This window comes from Phacochoerus africanus, chromosome 3, assembly GCF_016906955.1.
Source record: "Phacochoerus africanus isolate WHEZ1 chromosome 3, ROS_Pafr_v1, whole genome shotgun sequence".
NCBI classification, from domain to species: Eukaryota; Metazoa; Chordata; class Mammalia; order Artiodactyla; family Suidae; genus Phacochoerus; species Phacochoerus africanus.
In genome coordinates, this window is record NC_062546.1 from 15,123,259 (window position 1) to 15,137,142 (window position 13,884).

Genomic DNA, 13,884 nt, shown 5'->3' on the forward strand with positions numbered 1-13,884 from the left:
GCGGGTTCGATCCCTGGCCTTGGTCAGTGGTGAGGGATCAGGGGTTGGATCCCCTGTGGCTATGGCTGTGGTGTAGGTCAGCAGCTGTAGCTCCGAGTCAACCCCTAGCCTGGGAACTCCCATCTGCCTTGAGTTGGGCCCTTAAGACAAAACAAAGCAAACAAAAAACACATTGGCTTAACTTATACTTTTACAAGTGCCTCATGAGTCTGGGTACAAAACAGGTGTTCGCAAAACCTGGGCTGTCAGAGCCATGAGGGTCTGCAGGAGGGTCGCTCTGAAATCTGGTCTAATACTCCCATTTTACAGATGGGTAGTCCGAGGTTCAGTGAAGGAAGGGGCTTACCCTGGGTCATACACACAGGGCAGACTAGGACATCTCTTGAGATCTTGTATGCTCCACTACTCTTAGACTCTGTTCGGATATCTCCCCACAGCCTTCCTCAGAGATGGTTCTCAAACTCCCGTTTGTACACATCCAGTTAATCGGAAGCTCATTACCTCTCGAAGCTGCCTGTTCCATTATTAAACCAACACTGTTAGGAAGTGCCGCCTTATGTTGAACCAGATGCCATTCTGTTCACTTATTCTCCCACAGATCATGATATTTATTGAACACTTGCCGAGGGCCAAGTGCTGGGAATGCGCTGCTGGGCAGGTGACAGTCTCTGGTCTGTGGAGCTTAGAACAGATCGTGATGCCATGGCTAGGACTGAGGAAACTACTGGAGACCACCTTGGATCCCTTTGGCCTGGGTGTAGGGAAGGAGGCCTAGAGGAAGTGATGTTAAAGCCCAGAAAGAAGTTCCCGTCGTGGCTCAGTGCTTATCAAATCTGACTAGGAACCATGAGCTTGTGGGTTTGATCCCTGGCCTCGCTCAGTGGGTTAAGGATCCGGCGTTGCTGTGAGCTGTGGTGTAGGTCGAAGACGCAGCTTGGATCTGGCGGTGCTGTTGGCTCTGGTGTAGGCCGGCAGCTGGTTCTCCGATTGGTCCCCTAGCCTAGGAACCTTCATGTGCTGTGGGTGTGGCCCTAAAAAAGCAAAAAACAAACAGAAAAGGTGGAGATGACAGGGAGGTGGGCAGGTGAAGAGGGGGACACAGGAATTCACGGCAGAAAACTCAGTATGTGCAAGGGCCTGGGGGCTATAAAGGGTGTATTTTTATGTTGTTGTTGTTGTTTTAGGGCTGCACCCGTGGCATATGGGAGTTCCCAGTGGAGCTGTATTTTTTCCTTATTAGGATCACACCTGAGGCACATGGAGGTTCCCAGCCTAGGGGTTGAATCAGAGCTGCAGCTGCCGGCCTACGACACAACCATAACAAGGCGGGATCCAAGCCACATCTTCGGCCTACACTGCAGCTTGTGGCAACACCGATCCTTAACCTACTGAGCAAGGCTAGGGATCGAACCCGCATTCCCATGGATACTAGTTGGATTCCTCAGCCGCTGAGCCACAACAGGAACTCCTGGAACTGTATTTCAGTCTGAATTAGAGCAGCGCATGTGCAAGGCAGGGAAGGAAGGGAATGAGAATGGGAGGGTCACTGGGATCTTGTTTGGCCACACTGAGTTTGGACCTTGTCTCTTTTCCTGAAGAAACGAAAGAACAATTAATGAACCGAGGATTGCTGAGAGTTCTACACTCTCCCAAGGAGACCAAGTGGTTCCAATGTTTGTGTTCAAATTGGAATCCCCTGGTAGCATCGCCTCTTGGCCCTCTGCCTGGCTGGGGGAGGCCTTATTTAGCCTGGCCCGGCTCCACTGAGCTTTCCTTAGGAATGTCTATATATAGGGCAAGAGGGCGGCCCAGCTGCCACTGTCCATCTGCCTTCTTTGGGGTCCGGTCCCCTTTCACTGGCTCCAAACTCTGTGTGCAGTCATCTTCCTGTTGACTTTAGCTGCCTTCCATGAAAGCTGCTTATCCCCCCAACATCCAGCATGGACCCCATCAAGTCTCAGGCTGGGCGCCCTTCAGACTTGCTCTGCCCACCCCTTCACTCTCCACATGGCCAGCTGAGTTCCTCCAGACTTCTGCTCTAGCAAGGAGCCAGCTGCCCCTTCACCTCCTTCCAGAAACTTCCCCTGATCCTTCTTCCCCTCCAAAAAAATGAATCCCCAAACCCTTTCCCTGAGGAGGTAAGCTTGAAAGAAGAATCTGCTTTCTTTCTTTTTTTTTTTAATTTTCCCACTGTACAGCAAGGGGATCAAGTTATCCCCCACCCTTTGTTCTGATGCAACATGAGTATCTAGACATAGTTCTCAGTGCTACTCAGCAGGATCTCCTTGTAAATCTATTCTAAGTTGTGTCTGATAAAGAATCTGCTTTCGACATTTCTCTCTCCTCCAAGGGCACAGCCTGTTTCCTGGACACCTGTATACACATCTCCCTCTGGACGGGCGCCCTGGGATGCATAAAAATCACCAACACGACTACAGACCTTCATGGTTCACAAAGCTCCCCTGTTAAGAAGGGGATAATAATAGTTGCGACCTCACAGGGTGAGTACCAGATGAGATCATGTGGTTAAACTGCTTAGCACAGTGTGTGGCATGTCGCAGAGGTTTAAGAACGGGCTGTCACTTTCCCCTCCTCCTGTCCTCCACCTGGTTCAAAGACAGCAAGTCACTGGCACAAGCGAAGTGACTTAAACCCGGGTTCCCGTTTACCACGGTCTCTCTGTGAGGGAGCTTATGACCGTCCCCAGCGCGCAGATAAGGAAACTGAAGCTCAGAGTGGCACTGCCACCAGCCCAAGGTTGCACAGCTTGTGGAGACAGGATTTGGACCTGGGGTTTTGGATGTCAAGCCTTGTGCTCCTCCATCCCCCCACTTTTCTCTATTTTCTGACTGTCCTCACTCATCTTGAGGAGAGTATATGCCTCTGGGCGGGGGTAGGGGTGGGGGAGCGGGGGCTTGCTAAGGCGGTGGAGCAGGGCAGGTTCTCCTCCGAAGAATCTAGGACGTCAAGGCCTGCCACCTGCTCAGAGGCTTAAATTTCCCTGCAAGGGCCCTTGGCTAAATTAGGTAATGGGCTAGGACTCCGGGAGGGGAGACTCGCTGACCCCAGGATCTGATTGGCCAGGGCACTGGGTCCTGGGGAGCCAGGAGGTGGGAGGAGAGGGTGCCCCTACAAATCCAAGAGGATAGAGCGGGCCAAGGCATCTTTGGGTGGTGGACTGCAGAAGCGGTGACCTGCAGCAGAGGAGTCCCGGTGACACGCAACCATGGTAAGGACAAGAGGGGATTTCATCCCTTTACTCGCCGGAGCACTTCTGGGCCAGATCTGGGTGCTCTGCAGGGCAGTAACTTGGATGTCTGAAGATGGACCCAGGCGTCTGGGAGGAAGCCCCAGAAGAAGGCCTTGGACTTGTCTTGGAAGGGGAGGGCTGGGACGTTCCAGGGCTTGACTCTCAAGGCATGCCCGTTCCCTGAGATCTTCTGAGGATTCCAGCAATGTTGGTCAGAGAACTGTGGGTGGGTGTTAGCTTGTTTCCCTCTTGGGTGGAGACAGGGAGCCTGAGGGCCAGAAGGAGTCGCCCAACAAGCCAGTGAGTGGCTGCGGTGGGCTGGAAGCCTTGCCCAACCCTCCTCCTGCTGGTGAGAGAAGGAAGACTCCTTTGAAAGACCGGAGGCCTGCAAGGGCTGGAACCGGCTGAGGGTTCAAGAGCTGCAAGCTCGGAGTTCCCACTGTGGCACAGCAGAAACAGATGCGACTAGGATCTGTGAGGACGCAGCTTCGATTCCTAGCCTTGCTTAGTGAGTTAAGGATCCAAGCGTTGCTGTGAGCTGTGATGTAGGTTGCAGATGCGGCTCAGATCTGGTGTGGCTGTGGCTGTGGTGTAGGCTGGCAGCTGCAGCTCTGATTTGACCCCTAGCCCGGGAACCTCCATGTGCTGTGGGTGCAGCCCTAAAAAGATGAGAAAAAAAAAAAAAAAAAAAAAGGAGCTCCAAGCTTTCCAACCCAAGAGCTCCGAGGGGCCGAGAAGGGGCAGAAGAAGAGAGACCAGGGTTAGAGGGACACCAGCCTCCCAGAAAGGCTGTCCTTTTCCTGGGAGGTTCCCCCTCCCCACTTCAAGGAGTAACTAGACCCAGAGGACAGCTGCTGTTACCCATTCCTGACTAAAAATAGCCTGCCCTTCTGGCACAGGCAAGGAAGAGGGGAGGAGGGGAGAGGAGGGGGACGAGGAGCAGGGCCAGCAGCCAAACAGCTAATGATCTCCTTGGAAGTCTCAGCCCTTCCTTGTCGCCAGACTCAGTCCAACACCCCTAGTTAGAGAGCTTGGCTTGCAGTGTGGCCAGAATTCCCTATCGCCACCTTACTGTCACCCCCACAAGGCCCCATCACACTCTGCCCCCGCATGAGTGGTATGTCCAATGACTGATTCATCAGAAGGAAACTTACAATCTCTGTCTCGGCAAGTTCTCAGTAACTTTGCATTGCATTATTCTTCAGCTGACATCTACTGAGCGCCTGTTAAAGTACCAGGCACGAGGGGAGTTCCCGCCGTGGCACAGGCGGCTAATGATCTGGTTTGTCTCTGTGGTGCTGCTGGTTCAATCAGTGCGTTAGGGATTGGGCATAGCTGCAGCTGTGGTGTAAGTCACAGCTGCAGCTTGGATTCAGTCCCTGGCCCGGGGAACTTCCATATGCCATGGGTACAGTGGAAAAAGGAAAAAAAGGGACCAGGCACTGCGAGGAGATGCGGAAAATTGGAAAATTATGCTGGAATGGTACTGGCACTTTACAAAGCCTTCTCACACCTCTGATCTCATCTCATCCCTGAGAAGTGGCTGAGAAGAGGGCATGAGGGCACATACAGTGACTTGCCCAAGGTTACTGGTGGGTTCCTGACTTGGCCTCCGACAAGGAAGAAGGCAATAATCCCTAATTCTTCAAAACTGGGGTTGAGGCTGTGGGAGTGTGTGGCAAGTCTGGAGTTGTTTCTCTGGGGGACTGAGGTTTACTTACAGAAATGGGGGTGCAGGAGAATCGGGTTAAGGCGGGAAAGCGCTCCCAGGCTGCCCCTTCTGCTCTTTGATGGCCTGTGTCTGTGTCTTCTGCAGACGGACCAGCAGGCTGAAGCCCGGTCCTACCTCAGCGAGGAGATGATCGCTGGTGAGTGGGGGTGGGCAGGCTGGCTGTTGGGTGGATGCGGTGCTGGCGAATGGCTGGTGTCTGGGAGGGGTGGGAGGGTGGATGTGAGGCTGACAGTCCGGCCAAGTTCACCTCAGCCCTCTGCCCTCCTTCTCCTGGCAGAGTTCAAGGCCGCCTTCGACATGTTTGACGCTGATGGTGGTGGGGACATCAGCGTCAAGGAGTTGGGCACCGTGATGAGGATGCTGGGCCAGACACCCACCAAAGAGGAGCTGGACGCCATCATCGAGGAGGTGGACGAGGATGGTGAGGAGGTGGCCCTCTGAGGCAGGGGTGCGCTGGTGGTGGGGAGAGGCTGGCGTGCAGGGCTCAGGATCACTCAGCACTCGCTTCCCTCAGGCAGTGGAACCATTGACTTCGAAGAGTTCTTGGTCATGATGGTGCGCCAGATGAAAGAGGACGCCAAGGGGAAGACTGAGGAGGAGCTGGCTGAGTGCTTCCGCATCTTCGACAGGTGAGCTGGGGGCCTTGGGAGGTGAGCGAGACGCGGAGAAGTTCGGGTCTGGTTGGCCGGCCACGAAGGTTCTCGGGGTGCAGGGGCAGGAGAGGGCGTCCAGGGTGGCCCGAGCTGCCGGTCCCTGCCGGGCCTGAGCCCCGCCCTGTCCCTCCGCCCTCAGGAACATGGACGGCTACATCGATGCCGAGGAACTGGCTGAGATTTTCCGGGCCTCTGGCGAGCACGTGACGGACGAGGAGCTCGAATCCCTGATGAAAGATGGAGACAAGAACAACGATGGCCGCATTGACTTCGACGGTGAGGGCCGCGGGACTGCAGGGAGCAGGGTGACGGAGCGGCTCGGGAGCGTCCGGGGCGTGGCGCCCCCGCGGGCGTCCTTAGCCTGGAGGGCGGGGCGGGGCCAAGTTCCTCCCCACCCACTGTGGGCGGGCAGGCAGCGCCCCGCGGTTCTGTGCAATTTATCAACTAATGACAAGGCACGTTCTCTCTGTGGTTGGAGCCGGGTCGGGCCTCAGTTGCCCCGAGGGGACCCCTGACCGCCTCTCCCTCTCCTTCTCCGCAGAGTTCCTGAAGATGATGGAAGGCGTGCAGTAAGAAGTCGGCCCTCGCCTCCACCGAGACCGCGCGTCCCTAGGGGCGTGTGCGACACCAACCCCTACTGGTCCCATTCCCCGTCCCCGGAGGGAGGTGCGGCCCGTTCTGGATCTGTGTCTAGAAGAAATAAAAGGAAACACTACAAAGCGCGTGGCCTGAGTGAGGGGAGTGGGGGTCGGGAGCCACCCCAACTGAAGCCACCCTAGCGCCCTCGGGTTACAAGGAGGGGCGACCCGAAGCAGCGGGACCCCAAGGCGACGCTCTGCTCCATGCCCTTGGAAGGTTCTCCACCTGCTCTCAGCAGTTGGCGCTGGGTGTGGGCTGGGTGGCGGCCCGCACTTGCAGGCTTCCGGCTCCTAGAATCAAATCTAAATTCCTTCGCTCTTTCCCACTGTTTCCCCTCCCCTCGAGGGGCCCGGGTCTCACTGGGCAATTAATCCTTGCTCTTGAGTTGGGCTGTGCGTTTAAGACCTTGGGCCTTTGCACATGCTGTTCTCCCTCTTGGAATGCCTTCTTCCTCTTAAAGCCTTGGCAAATCCTTCACCCCAGCTCCCATGCCATCTCCAAGATACCAAGACTCAGCTCAGATACCATCATGTCCTCCCTTGATCCCTGTCCTGACTGGCTGCACCCTGGCACCCTTAGCTCTTTTGTAGCAACTTGATTATAGCAGGTGGGGGGGTCACAGCTAATTAAGTGCAGTGGTAGTTTAGCTTTAATCAGGCTGAGTTTAAATCCTCAGCCTGACAAACTACTCTCTCTGCTTCATTTCCTAATTTGCAAAATGTGTCAGCTATAGGACTTAACCTCACAGGGTTGTGAGAAGGAGTTAATGTGTGCAAAGGGCTTAGAACAAAGCCTGGCACGGAGTCAGCATTTAATAAACGCTGTTAGTAATATCATTATCATCTTGAAACATTGAACTCTGTTATTCATCACTGCAGCCCTCCCTCTCCAACTCCCTGTTCTCTTCCTTTCCGGCCTCATTCATGTTTCCCAGATACTATGCCCAGCCAGGAGCAGTGCTGGAGTTTAGCGGTCAGCACTCTGAGTCCCCGCTCTGTGTTGGGCAGGCACTGTCTCCCTCATCCACATGACCCCAGAGTCAGGTGCTCTTATTTCCATTTTACAGTTGAGCAAACTAAGGCGGAGGGGGGTGCCTACCAGACACATAGGTCATACCTAAATGCTATTGCTGTGTGGTGGGAACAGGGGCGGTGTCACTTGACAGTTCTACGGGGGCATCCTGCGTCCTCCAAAGTGGCCCTGCCCTCAACTGCTAAGTCCTCCTTCCTCTCCATCTTATTCTCTTGTGTCCTCAACCTTGGGGATGTGACCTGAGTCAGAAATTCTGGAGCTCATTTCCCGTCTCCTTCTATGCCCTGTTACTTTGTCTCCTTCCGGCTTCACGCCTCTCCTCGCCCACTCAGAGGCGTAACTCAGGCTCCCAGCATTGCTCGCAGGGTGTGGATAACAGCAGGGAACCTCCCCGCAGCCATTCACTCCCCAGACAGGTGGCAGCCAGAAGGATCTCTTGAAAACCAGATTTGATGTTACTGCCCTGCTCAAGGCTTCCTTAACTGCCTGTTACCGCCCACGTGGCTCTCTCCCCTTCTCCAGAGAGCCTTCCTGACCCTCCTCTCATCTCCATTAGATGCCCCACCTCTTGAGTTTTCATAGCAGCATGTGAGCCAAGTAGTTTTTATCGCGTGTTACCATGTGCCAGGCACTGTACCAAGGCTCTTCATCTAGCCTATGAGGTAGCTACTAGTATTTCCATTTTGCAGAGTTTTAATCTAAGTGCCTAAGTGCACACATGAGGCTGGACGGGGGATTCGAACACAATTGGCTCACCTACCTGGTCTGAGCTTTTAACCACCACTCTGTACGGTGCTTATTCTACCGATGTTCCTGTCTACTCCCTAAACGTCATCCTCCTGGAGGACAGGACAGTGGCCTTTCCCCTGCTTTATCCCCAGCCCCCAACACTGGCTCTTTACCTTGTAGGCACCCAAGGAAAGCACTGAGTGAATGGAAATAATAATTGTCACACTTTCTAATACTTACTGCACTAGTGCCAGAAACCTAAATCAAACTTACACCAAAAGGGGCTTGTTAGTGTGTGACTCTGGGGTACCAAGGCCAGACTCCAATACTGTCACCTCTTAGTTGTCTCTGGCTTTCTTTCATCTGCAGCTGTCTCCGCCGGCAGCCCAGGCTGACTCCCTCCCCATTTAGCAATGCTTGTATTTTAAATTTTACTTTCTCCCAGGGAGTAATTTCAGGGAACACTTTGATTGGTTCTTAACTAGTGTAGAGTCGGGTCCCTGTGATTGTGACAAGGGGAACCAAGTGGAGGACCAAACGCCATGATCTGGGAAACTAGAGCCTTCCTAAGGCAGGCAAAGATACATCCACCTTGGCCAGCATTTATTAAGAACCGGTTTAGTGTCAAGTTCCGAGCTCTGCTCTTCTCAGCCTCCATCCTGGTGATTTTCAGTTTGAGAGTATCAGAATCACCTGGAGAGCTTGTTGGGGCCAAGAATTTACATTTCTAACCAGTTCCAGGTGAAAAGGGACAGGACCACGCCTGGAGAACACTGCTCTATGCCTTCAACAGTAATGATGCCATCTGGGAGCTGATTAGAAAGGCAGAAGCTCAGGCTCCACCCGGACCAACTGAATAAAAAAAAAAAAATTTTTTTTTTGTCTTTTTGCTATATCTTGGGCTGCTCCCACGGCATATGGAGGTTCCCAGGCTAGGGGTCCAACCAGAGCTGTAGCCACAGGCTTATGCCAGAGCCACAGCAACGCTGGATCCGAGCCGCGTCTGCAACCAACACCACAGCTCATGGCAACGCCAGATCGTTAACCCACTGAGCAAGGGCAGGGACCGAACCCGCAACCTCATGGTTCCTAGTTGGATTCGTCAACCACTGCACCACGACGGGAACTCCTGAATCAAAAGTTTTAAGTTCACAGGGAAGATTTACATGCACAGTGCTTGAGCGCGCCTGGTCTGAGCCCCAAGAAGAGAGCCACCAACACAATCTGAGATGAAGAGAATGGCTTCCCAGCTGCCTTCACCTGTCCTCACCCACCCCTCCCACCCCAAGGGCCTACATAACCAGCTGCAGGCGGAGCCCACCAGGTTGGGTGAGGAGGCCAACACTCAGGCCTGACTAGAGCACACCTGAGCTTGTTACCTTGGAGAGCTTCCTGTAGGACCCGGGCCAGGCCCAGCACCTCAGCCTGCCTGGTCCTGGCTGGTCAGCACTGGAGTTTCCTCTCAGAGGGGCCCAAATGCCTGTGGCAAGCCAGTGGGAAGAAGGCCCAAGGGGCGGGGGGGGCCTGGGTTGGTGGTGCAGCCGAGGAACTGCTGGTGGAGATGGAGCAGGAGGGGAAGTGCCCCCCAAGGAGCATGAAGCCATGTGCCAGGGGCTGGGGCAAGAGGTTGAGTTGGGAATGCAGTCCTGAGGGCTTTCCCTGGCTGTCTCCCCAGACCCTGGGCCCGCTGTAGGGTTATCCCACATCTTTTTTTTTTGGCCATGCAGAAATTCCCTGTCCGGGACTTGAATCTGTGCCACAGCAATAACCAGAACAACAGCGGTGGCAATGCCGGATCCTTAAACCACCGAACCCCCCTTTTTTCCCCTTTCTCCTTCTCAAGGACCAAAACACCTACTGCCGGAAATTAGGTGGCTAATCCTTCCCTCCCAACCCCCTCCCACACATACACGCACACACTCTACAGCTCTAGCTGTTTCAGCTTGAGGTCTGGTTCAGCCTCATCCGCAACTGGGACTGTCCCTAAATTAACCAATCCTCCTGGTGTCCCCCCTCCATAGAAATCGGCATTTTGCGACGCCCATCTTACAGATGAGGAAACAGATGCAGAGTCATAAAATAACCAAAGTCACAGGGGACGAATCCTGTGACCCCACTGCTCAGCCCTCCAGCCTCTCAGCTGCTCCTACACCCTGGGTAGAGGAGCAGGGCCAGAACCCAGACCCTAAGCCCGACCTCTGCGGAGCCTGAGCACTTCCAACCCTAGGGTGACTAGGGGACATAACTTGTTTAAAAACCCCCAAATGTATTTATTTAATATATTCATCACAAGGGCTTAGCCGGACACTTAATTTAAAAAAACAGAAACAAAAATGACAGCACAGATAAGGTATACACAGATAAGGTACAGAGTCCTGTACAGAAATCAAGGAAAGGACAGACCATCTAAGGAAAAATAATAAAAAAAGACAACACAGGGAGAGAGCTGGACAGCCTGGGTCAGGGCTCCTGGCTGGAGACCTGCTTGGAGTAGGTTTCCTGCAGGTACTTCTTAAAGGCTGGAAGAGAATGGGGAGGTCTCAGTAAGCCATGGGCACAAGGGTTAAGGTTGGAAGAGGGCAGCAAGGATACAGCTGTGGGAGGAGTTTGGGGGGTTGGGGAAGGGTTTCCCAGCCCAACAGAACTGTCCCCCTGCTGCCCACCCAGCTGGGGAGGAGACTTGGGGCCCTCAGCAAGCAAGTTGTTCGCACAAAGCTTTGCCTTCTACTGAAAAAGCCCCTCAACCTACATGAATGCGACAAGGGTTGGTCATTCTGATTTTATAGCAAACAGGCAAACCAGAAACACCAAGGCAGAGGTGGAACTGGGTTACCTGGGTTGAGCCCCCCCACCCCCCAGTCATCCAGACACATTCCCAAGTCACTGGAATCCTTCAGTAGCTGGGGGGAGCCTTTGATGGTTGGGGAGGGATGGCTCGGTGCCCGAGAAGGATGAAGGACCCACCTGTGGGGTTTTTCCAGAGCTCGGCGGCATGTGTGTTCAGAGGGCTATCGATGTTGGGTTCTGTGGATGGAGACAAAGAGCAAGGTCAGGTCGGGGTAGAAGAGGCTGTCCACCCCGGGAACAGGCGCCCAGGTTGGGGGGGAGGGGCCGTCTCCGCAGTCACCTCCGAGCAGGCTCTGGATGGAGAGCAGGATGGTCCTGACGTCATACAGGGCGGACCACTTGTCTTTCAGGATGTCCAGGCAGATGTTTCCTTGGGTGTCCACGTTGGGGTGGTAGCAGGGCGTGAGGAACTTCACTGTGGGCGCGTTGTAAGGGTAGCCACTGGGGAACTCCAGGGAGAGCTTATACCTCAGGTCTTCATATACCTGGAGAGAGAGAGATTGGGGAGTAAGCCTCTTCGCCTGAGCCTCAGTTCCAGCTCAGGCCGCACGTAAGGGGCTTGTCAAGACCCCCGAGTTTGTCTGGGACGCGGCAGAAGACAAAGCATTAAACTGGTGGTGCCTTCCCACCTAGCTGGTGGGACATTGCGACCCTTTGGGCGAGGGCCCACTGGCCTAAACCCTCAATTGCCCTTCATTCTTTTCCTTGCCGTCTGGCCCCTGTAAGTAGCTAAGATGGAGACCCCGCCTTACTGCGCGGATGGAGACCAGGGCCACAGGCTCAGGGCTCCAGAAAGACAGAGGGGAGTGTCCCACCAGGTGAGAAGACTCAATGCAGAACTGGCACCTGGATTTCACCTCCCACCTCTCCCCAGACTCTGCAGAGTCACCCTCACCTACCCCGACCCCTACACTTACTGTGCCGGCTGCTCCATGGATGGTCCCCACCCATTTGAAAAGGTTGTCTGACTCAGGGAAGGCAGAAATTCCTTTGTCGCCAGACATCTGGGGAGGAAACACAACACTTGCTGGGCTGAAGAGTGAGTGTGCTCTTGCAGGGGAGGGTGTGGGTGAGGGAGCCCCTGCCCCTTAACCTCATCACATTTGGACCCAGAATGGAGCAACCAGGCCAAATTGATTGATAGGCTCTTCTGAGGAAGTGGGGAGATCCTGGGGGCTGAATGTGCCCCTCGGGAGGACTGGGATTAGGTTTATCACCAGCCTAAGAGGGAGGGGTTGTGCGGGGGAAGAAGAAGGCAGCTCTGTATCCACAATTTTGCTGGTTGCTGGGAATTCAATTTGACATGCCATTGAGTGCTGGTTGGACTCAAAGCCCAGAGACTATTCACAGGCTGGGAAGATAAACAGCTTGGGCACTGAAGGATTTGAGTTGAATATCCAGGGTTAATGTAGAAAAGACTGGCCCGAAGGAAGCATTCCAAGGTAGGACGGGATTAGAAATATTTAGGATGGAGAGTTGGGTGTAGGTAAATTTTAGGACAGGGAAGTAGAGCCAGGAAGGACAGAGGGAAGGCCTCGTAAGAGAGCTGTACTTTAAGGATAACTTCTTTGTGGCAAGATGGGACTGGGAGTAAAGATGCCTGGGGGGAAGATGTGTAGGTGGGGTGTGTTAACTTCTTCCCAGAGGAGAGCAAGCTGGACTCATCTTTTTACCCCATGCCTATCAAAGAGCCGGAGCTAGGAAAGGAGGCTACTGATAAGTGACTGGGAGGTGGGAGGGGAGACCAACTGGTTGGGTATCCAGGCACCAGTCACTTACCATGAGGGTCATCAGTTCCTGCTGTAGCCTGTGAAAAGAGCATCTGGGGGTCATCTGAGAGTCCAGGGCTCCAGGAGGTGCATCTCTTCCCATCCCAATCTCTCTGGAGCAGCTGTCACGGAGGTTTCCCTCTACCCTGAGGTCAGACTTAGCTGTGGGCATGGTCACTCCCATTTCCACAGGGGGGTCTTAGTGAGTCCACACCCTTCCTAATGCCAGGCTCCCGGAAGGAGAGCTCTGGCTTATTCTTAACCCCTTATTCTGCTTCTCTGGCGTCTCTCTCTGTGCAGGATCTCAATTTCTCACCTTCTAGCCCCCTTCCCCGCCGCCCTCCAGCCAAGCCACAGAGGGTCCCCAGGGCATCTTCATCTTGGCTCATCCACGGAGGATCCTGGCAGCATCCCTACCCCTTCTGTCGTTCTTCAGAAGTAGGCGATCTCCTGGCGTGTACCTCTACCTCTCATATCTCAGCTGCTCCAGGAGAATGTGGGGGTCCCCGGAAGTCTTTGCTCTGGGCTTCAAATGCCTAGGGCGTGCCAGGCCCGGTAAGTGTTCCCTCGGCACCACTCACCTCTTGCCCACGGGGCCCCGAGCGGCACCCCCGCTGGGCTCGGCTCCTTTACGGGCGGCCGCGAAACTGGCGGCGGCTGGGTCGCGGTTCTGGGAAGCCATCTGGGCAGCGGTGGGAGGGAGACAGGATCTCAGGGTATCCGGAGACCACGGCTGCAACTGCAGGGCCGCGGTCCCGCCCGCCCGCGTTTGAATTGTAACCCTCCGGAGGTGCCGGCCAATCAGTGGCTCGCTTGGGTTTAATCCAGCCAATGGGGCGCTCTGTCACTGCTGCATCCACCCACCAGCGCACCTCTATTGGGCGGCTGGATCCCTCTTCAGATGGGCGATTGGTAAGAGAGGCTGTCATTAACTAACGAATCTGTAGCGGATTGGTGGCCTTTGGAAAACGCCGACCATTAAATGGCCTAGAAGACATCCACGTGGGATGAATCCCTTGGCTACTACCGCACGCCGGCTTAGGACTCCCTGCTCGCAGGAGGAGGGTCTCCTATTTCGGGGCCCTGGTACTTATCCCCCAAACCGGATACCCCAGCTCCTCCACTTGTTATTAATGTCCTGGGCACTTGGTTAGGGCCTTAAGGGTCTGAACCTTCAGGCGAGGGTAAAAACTAGTGGCCGAGGGCCAGAGCCAGAGACCCCCTACTGGAAAA

The 13,884-nt window shown here is 54.6% G+C and overlaps 2 protein-coding genes across 2 annotated transcripts; one reads left to right on the plus strand and one right to left on the minus strand.

Annotated features, from left to right (window-relative positions):
- Positions 1-3,138: 3,138 nt before the first annotated feature.
- On the plus strand, positions 3,139-6,354 carry TNNC2 (troponin C2, fast skeletal type). Its single transcript, XM_047771001.1, has 6 exons — positions 3,139-3,229; positions 5,067-5,118; positions 5,260-5,403; positions 5,497-5,611; positions 5,775-5,911; positions 6,177-6,354. Exons 1-6 carry the CDS (start codon positions 3,227-3,229, stop codon positions 6,206-6,208), a joined length of 483 nt encoding a protein of 160 aa, XP_047626957.1. The 5' UTR covers positions 3,139-3,226; the 3' UTR covers positions 6,209-6,354.
- Positions 6,355-10,281: 3,927 nt separating this feature from the next.
- Positions 10,282-13,426, minus strand: UBE2C (ubiquitin conjugating enzyme E2 C). The gene is made up of 6 exons (XM_047771004.1): positions 13,233-13,426; positions 12,662-12,689; positions 11,800-11,886; positions 11,163-11,367; positions 11,000-11,059; positions 10,282-10,554 (listed from the first exon to the last, which is right to left on the minus strand). The coding sequence occupies exons 1-6, from the start codon at positions 13,331-13,333 to the stop codon at positions 10,496-10,498; spliced, it is 540 nt and encodes a 179-aa protein (XP_047626960.1). The 5' UTR covers positions 13,334-13,426; the 3' UTR covers positions 10,282-10,495.
- Positions 13,427-13,884: the final 458 nt, after the last annotated feature.

Coding starts and splice junctions, on each gene's coding strand:
- TNNC2 (XM_047771001.1), top strand. Junction 5,119..5,259: donor CAGCGAGGAGATGATCGCTG/GTGAGTGGGGGT, acceptor TTCTCCTGGCAG/AGTTCAAGGCCGCCTTCGAC. Junction 5,912..6,176: donor TGGCCGCATTGACTTCGACG/GTGAGGGCCGCG, acceptor CCTTCTCCGCAG/AGTTCCTGAAGATGATGGAA.
- UBE2C (XM_047771004.1), bottom strand. CDS start 13,333: ATGGCTTCCCAGAACCGCGACCCAGCCGCCGCCAGTTTCGCGGCCGCC. Junction 11,368..11,799: donor TCCATGGAGCAGCCGGCACA/GTAAGTGTAGGG, acceptor CTCTCTCTCCAG/GTATATGAAGACCTGAGGTA. Junction 11,060..11,162: donor CATCCAGAGCCTGCTCGGAG/GTGACTGCGGAG, acceptor CTCCATCCACAG/AACCCAACATCGATAGCCCT.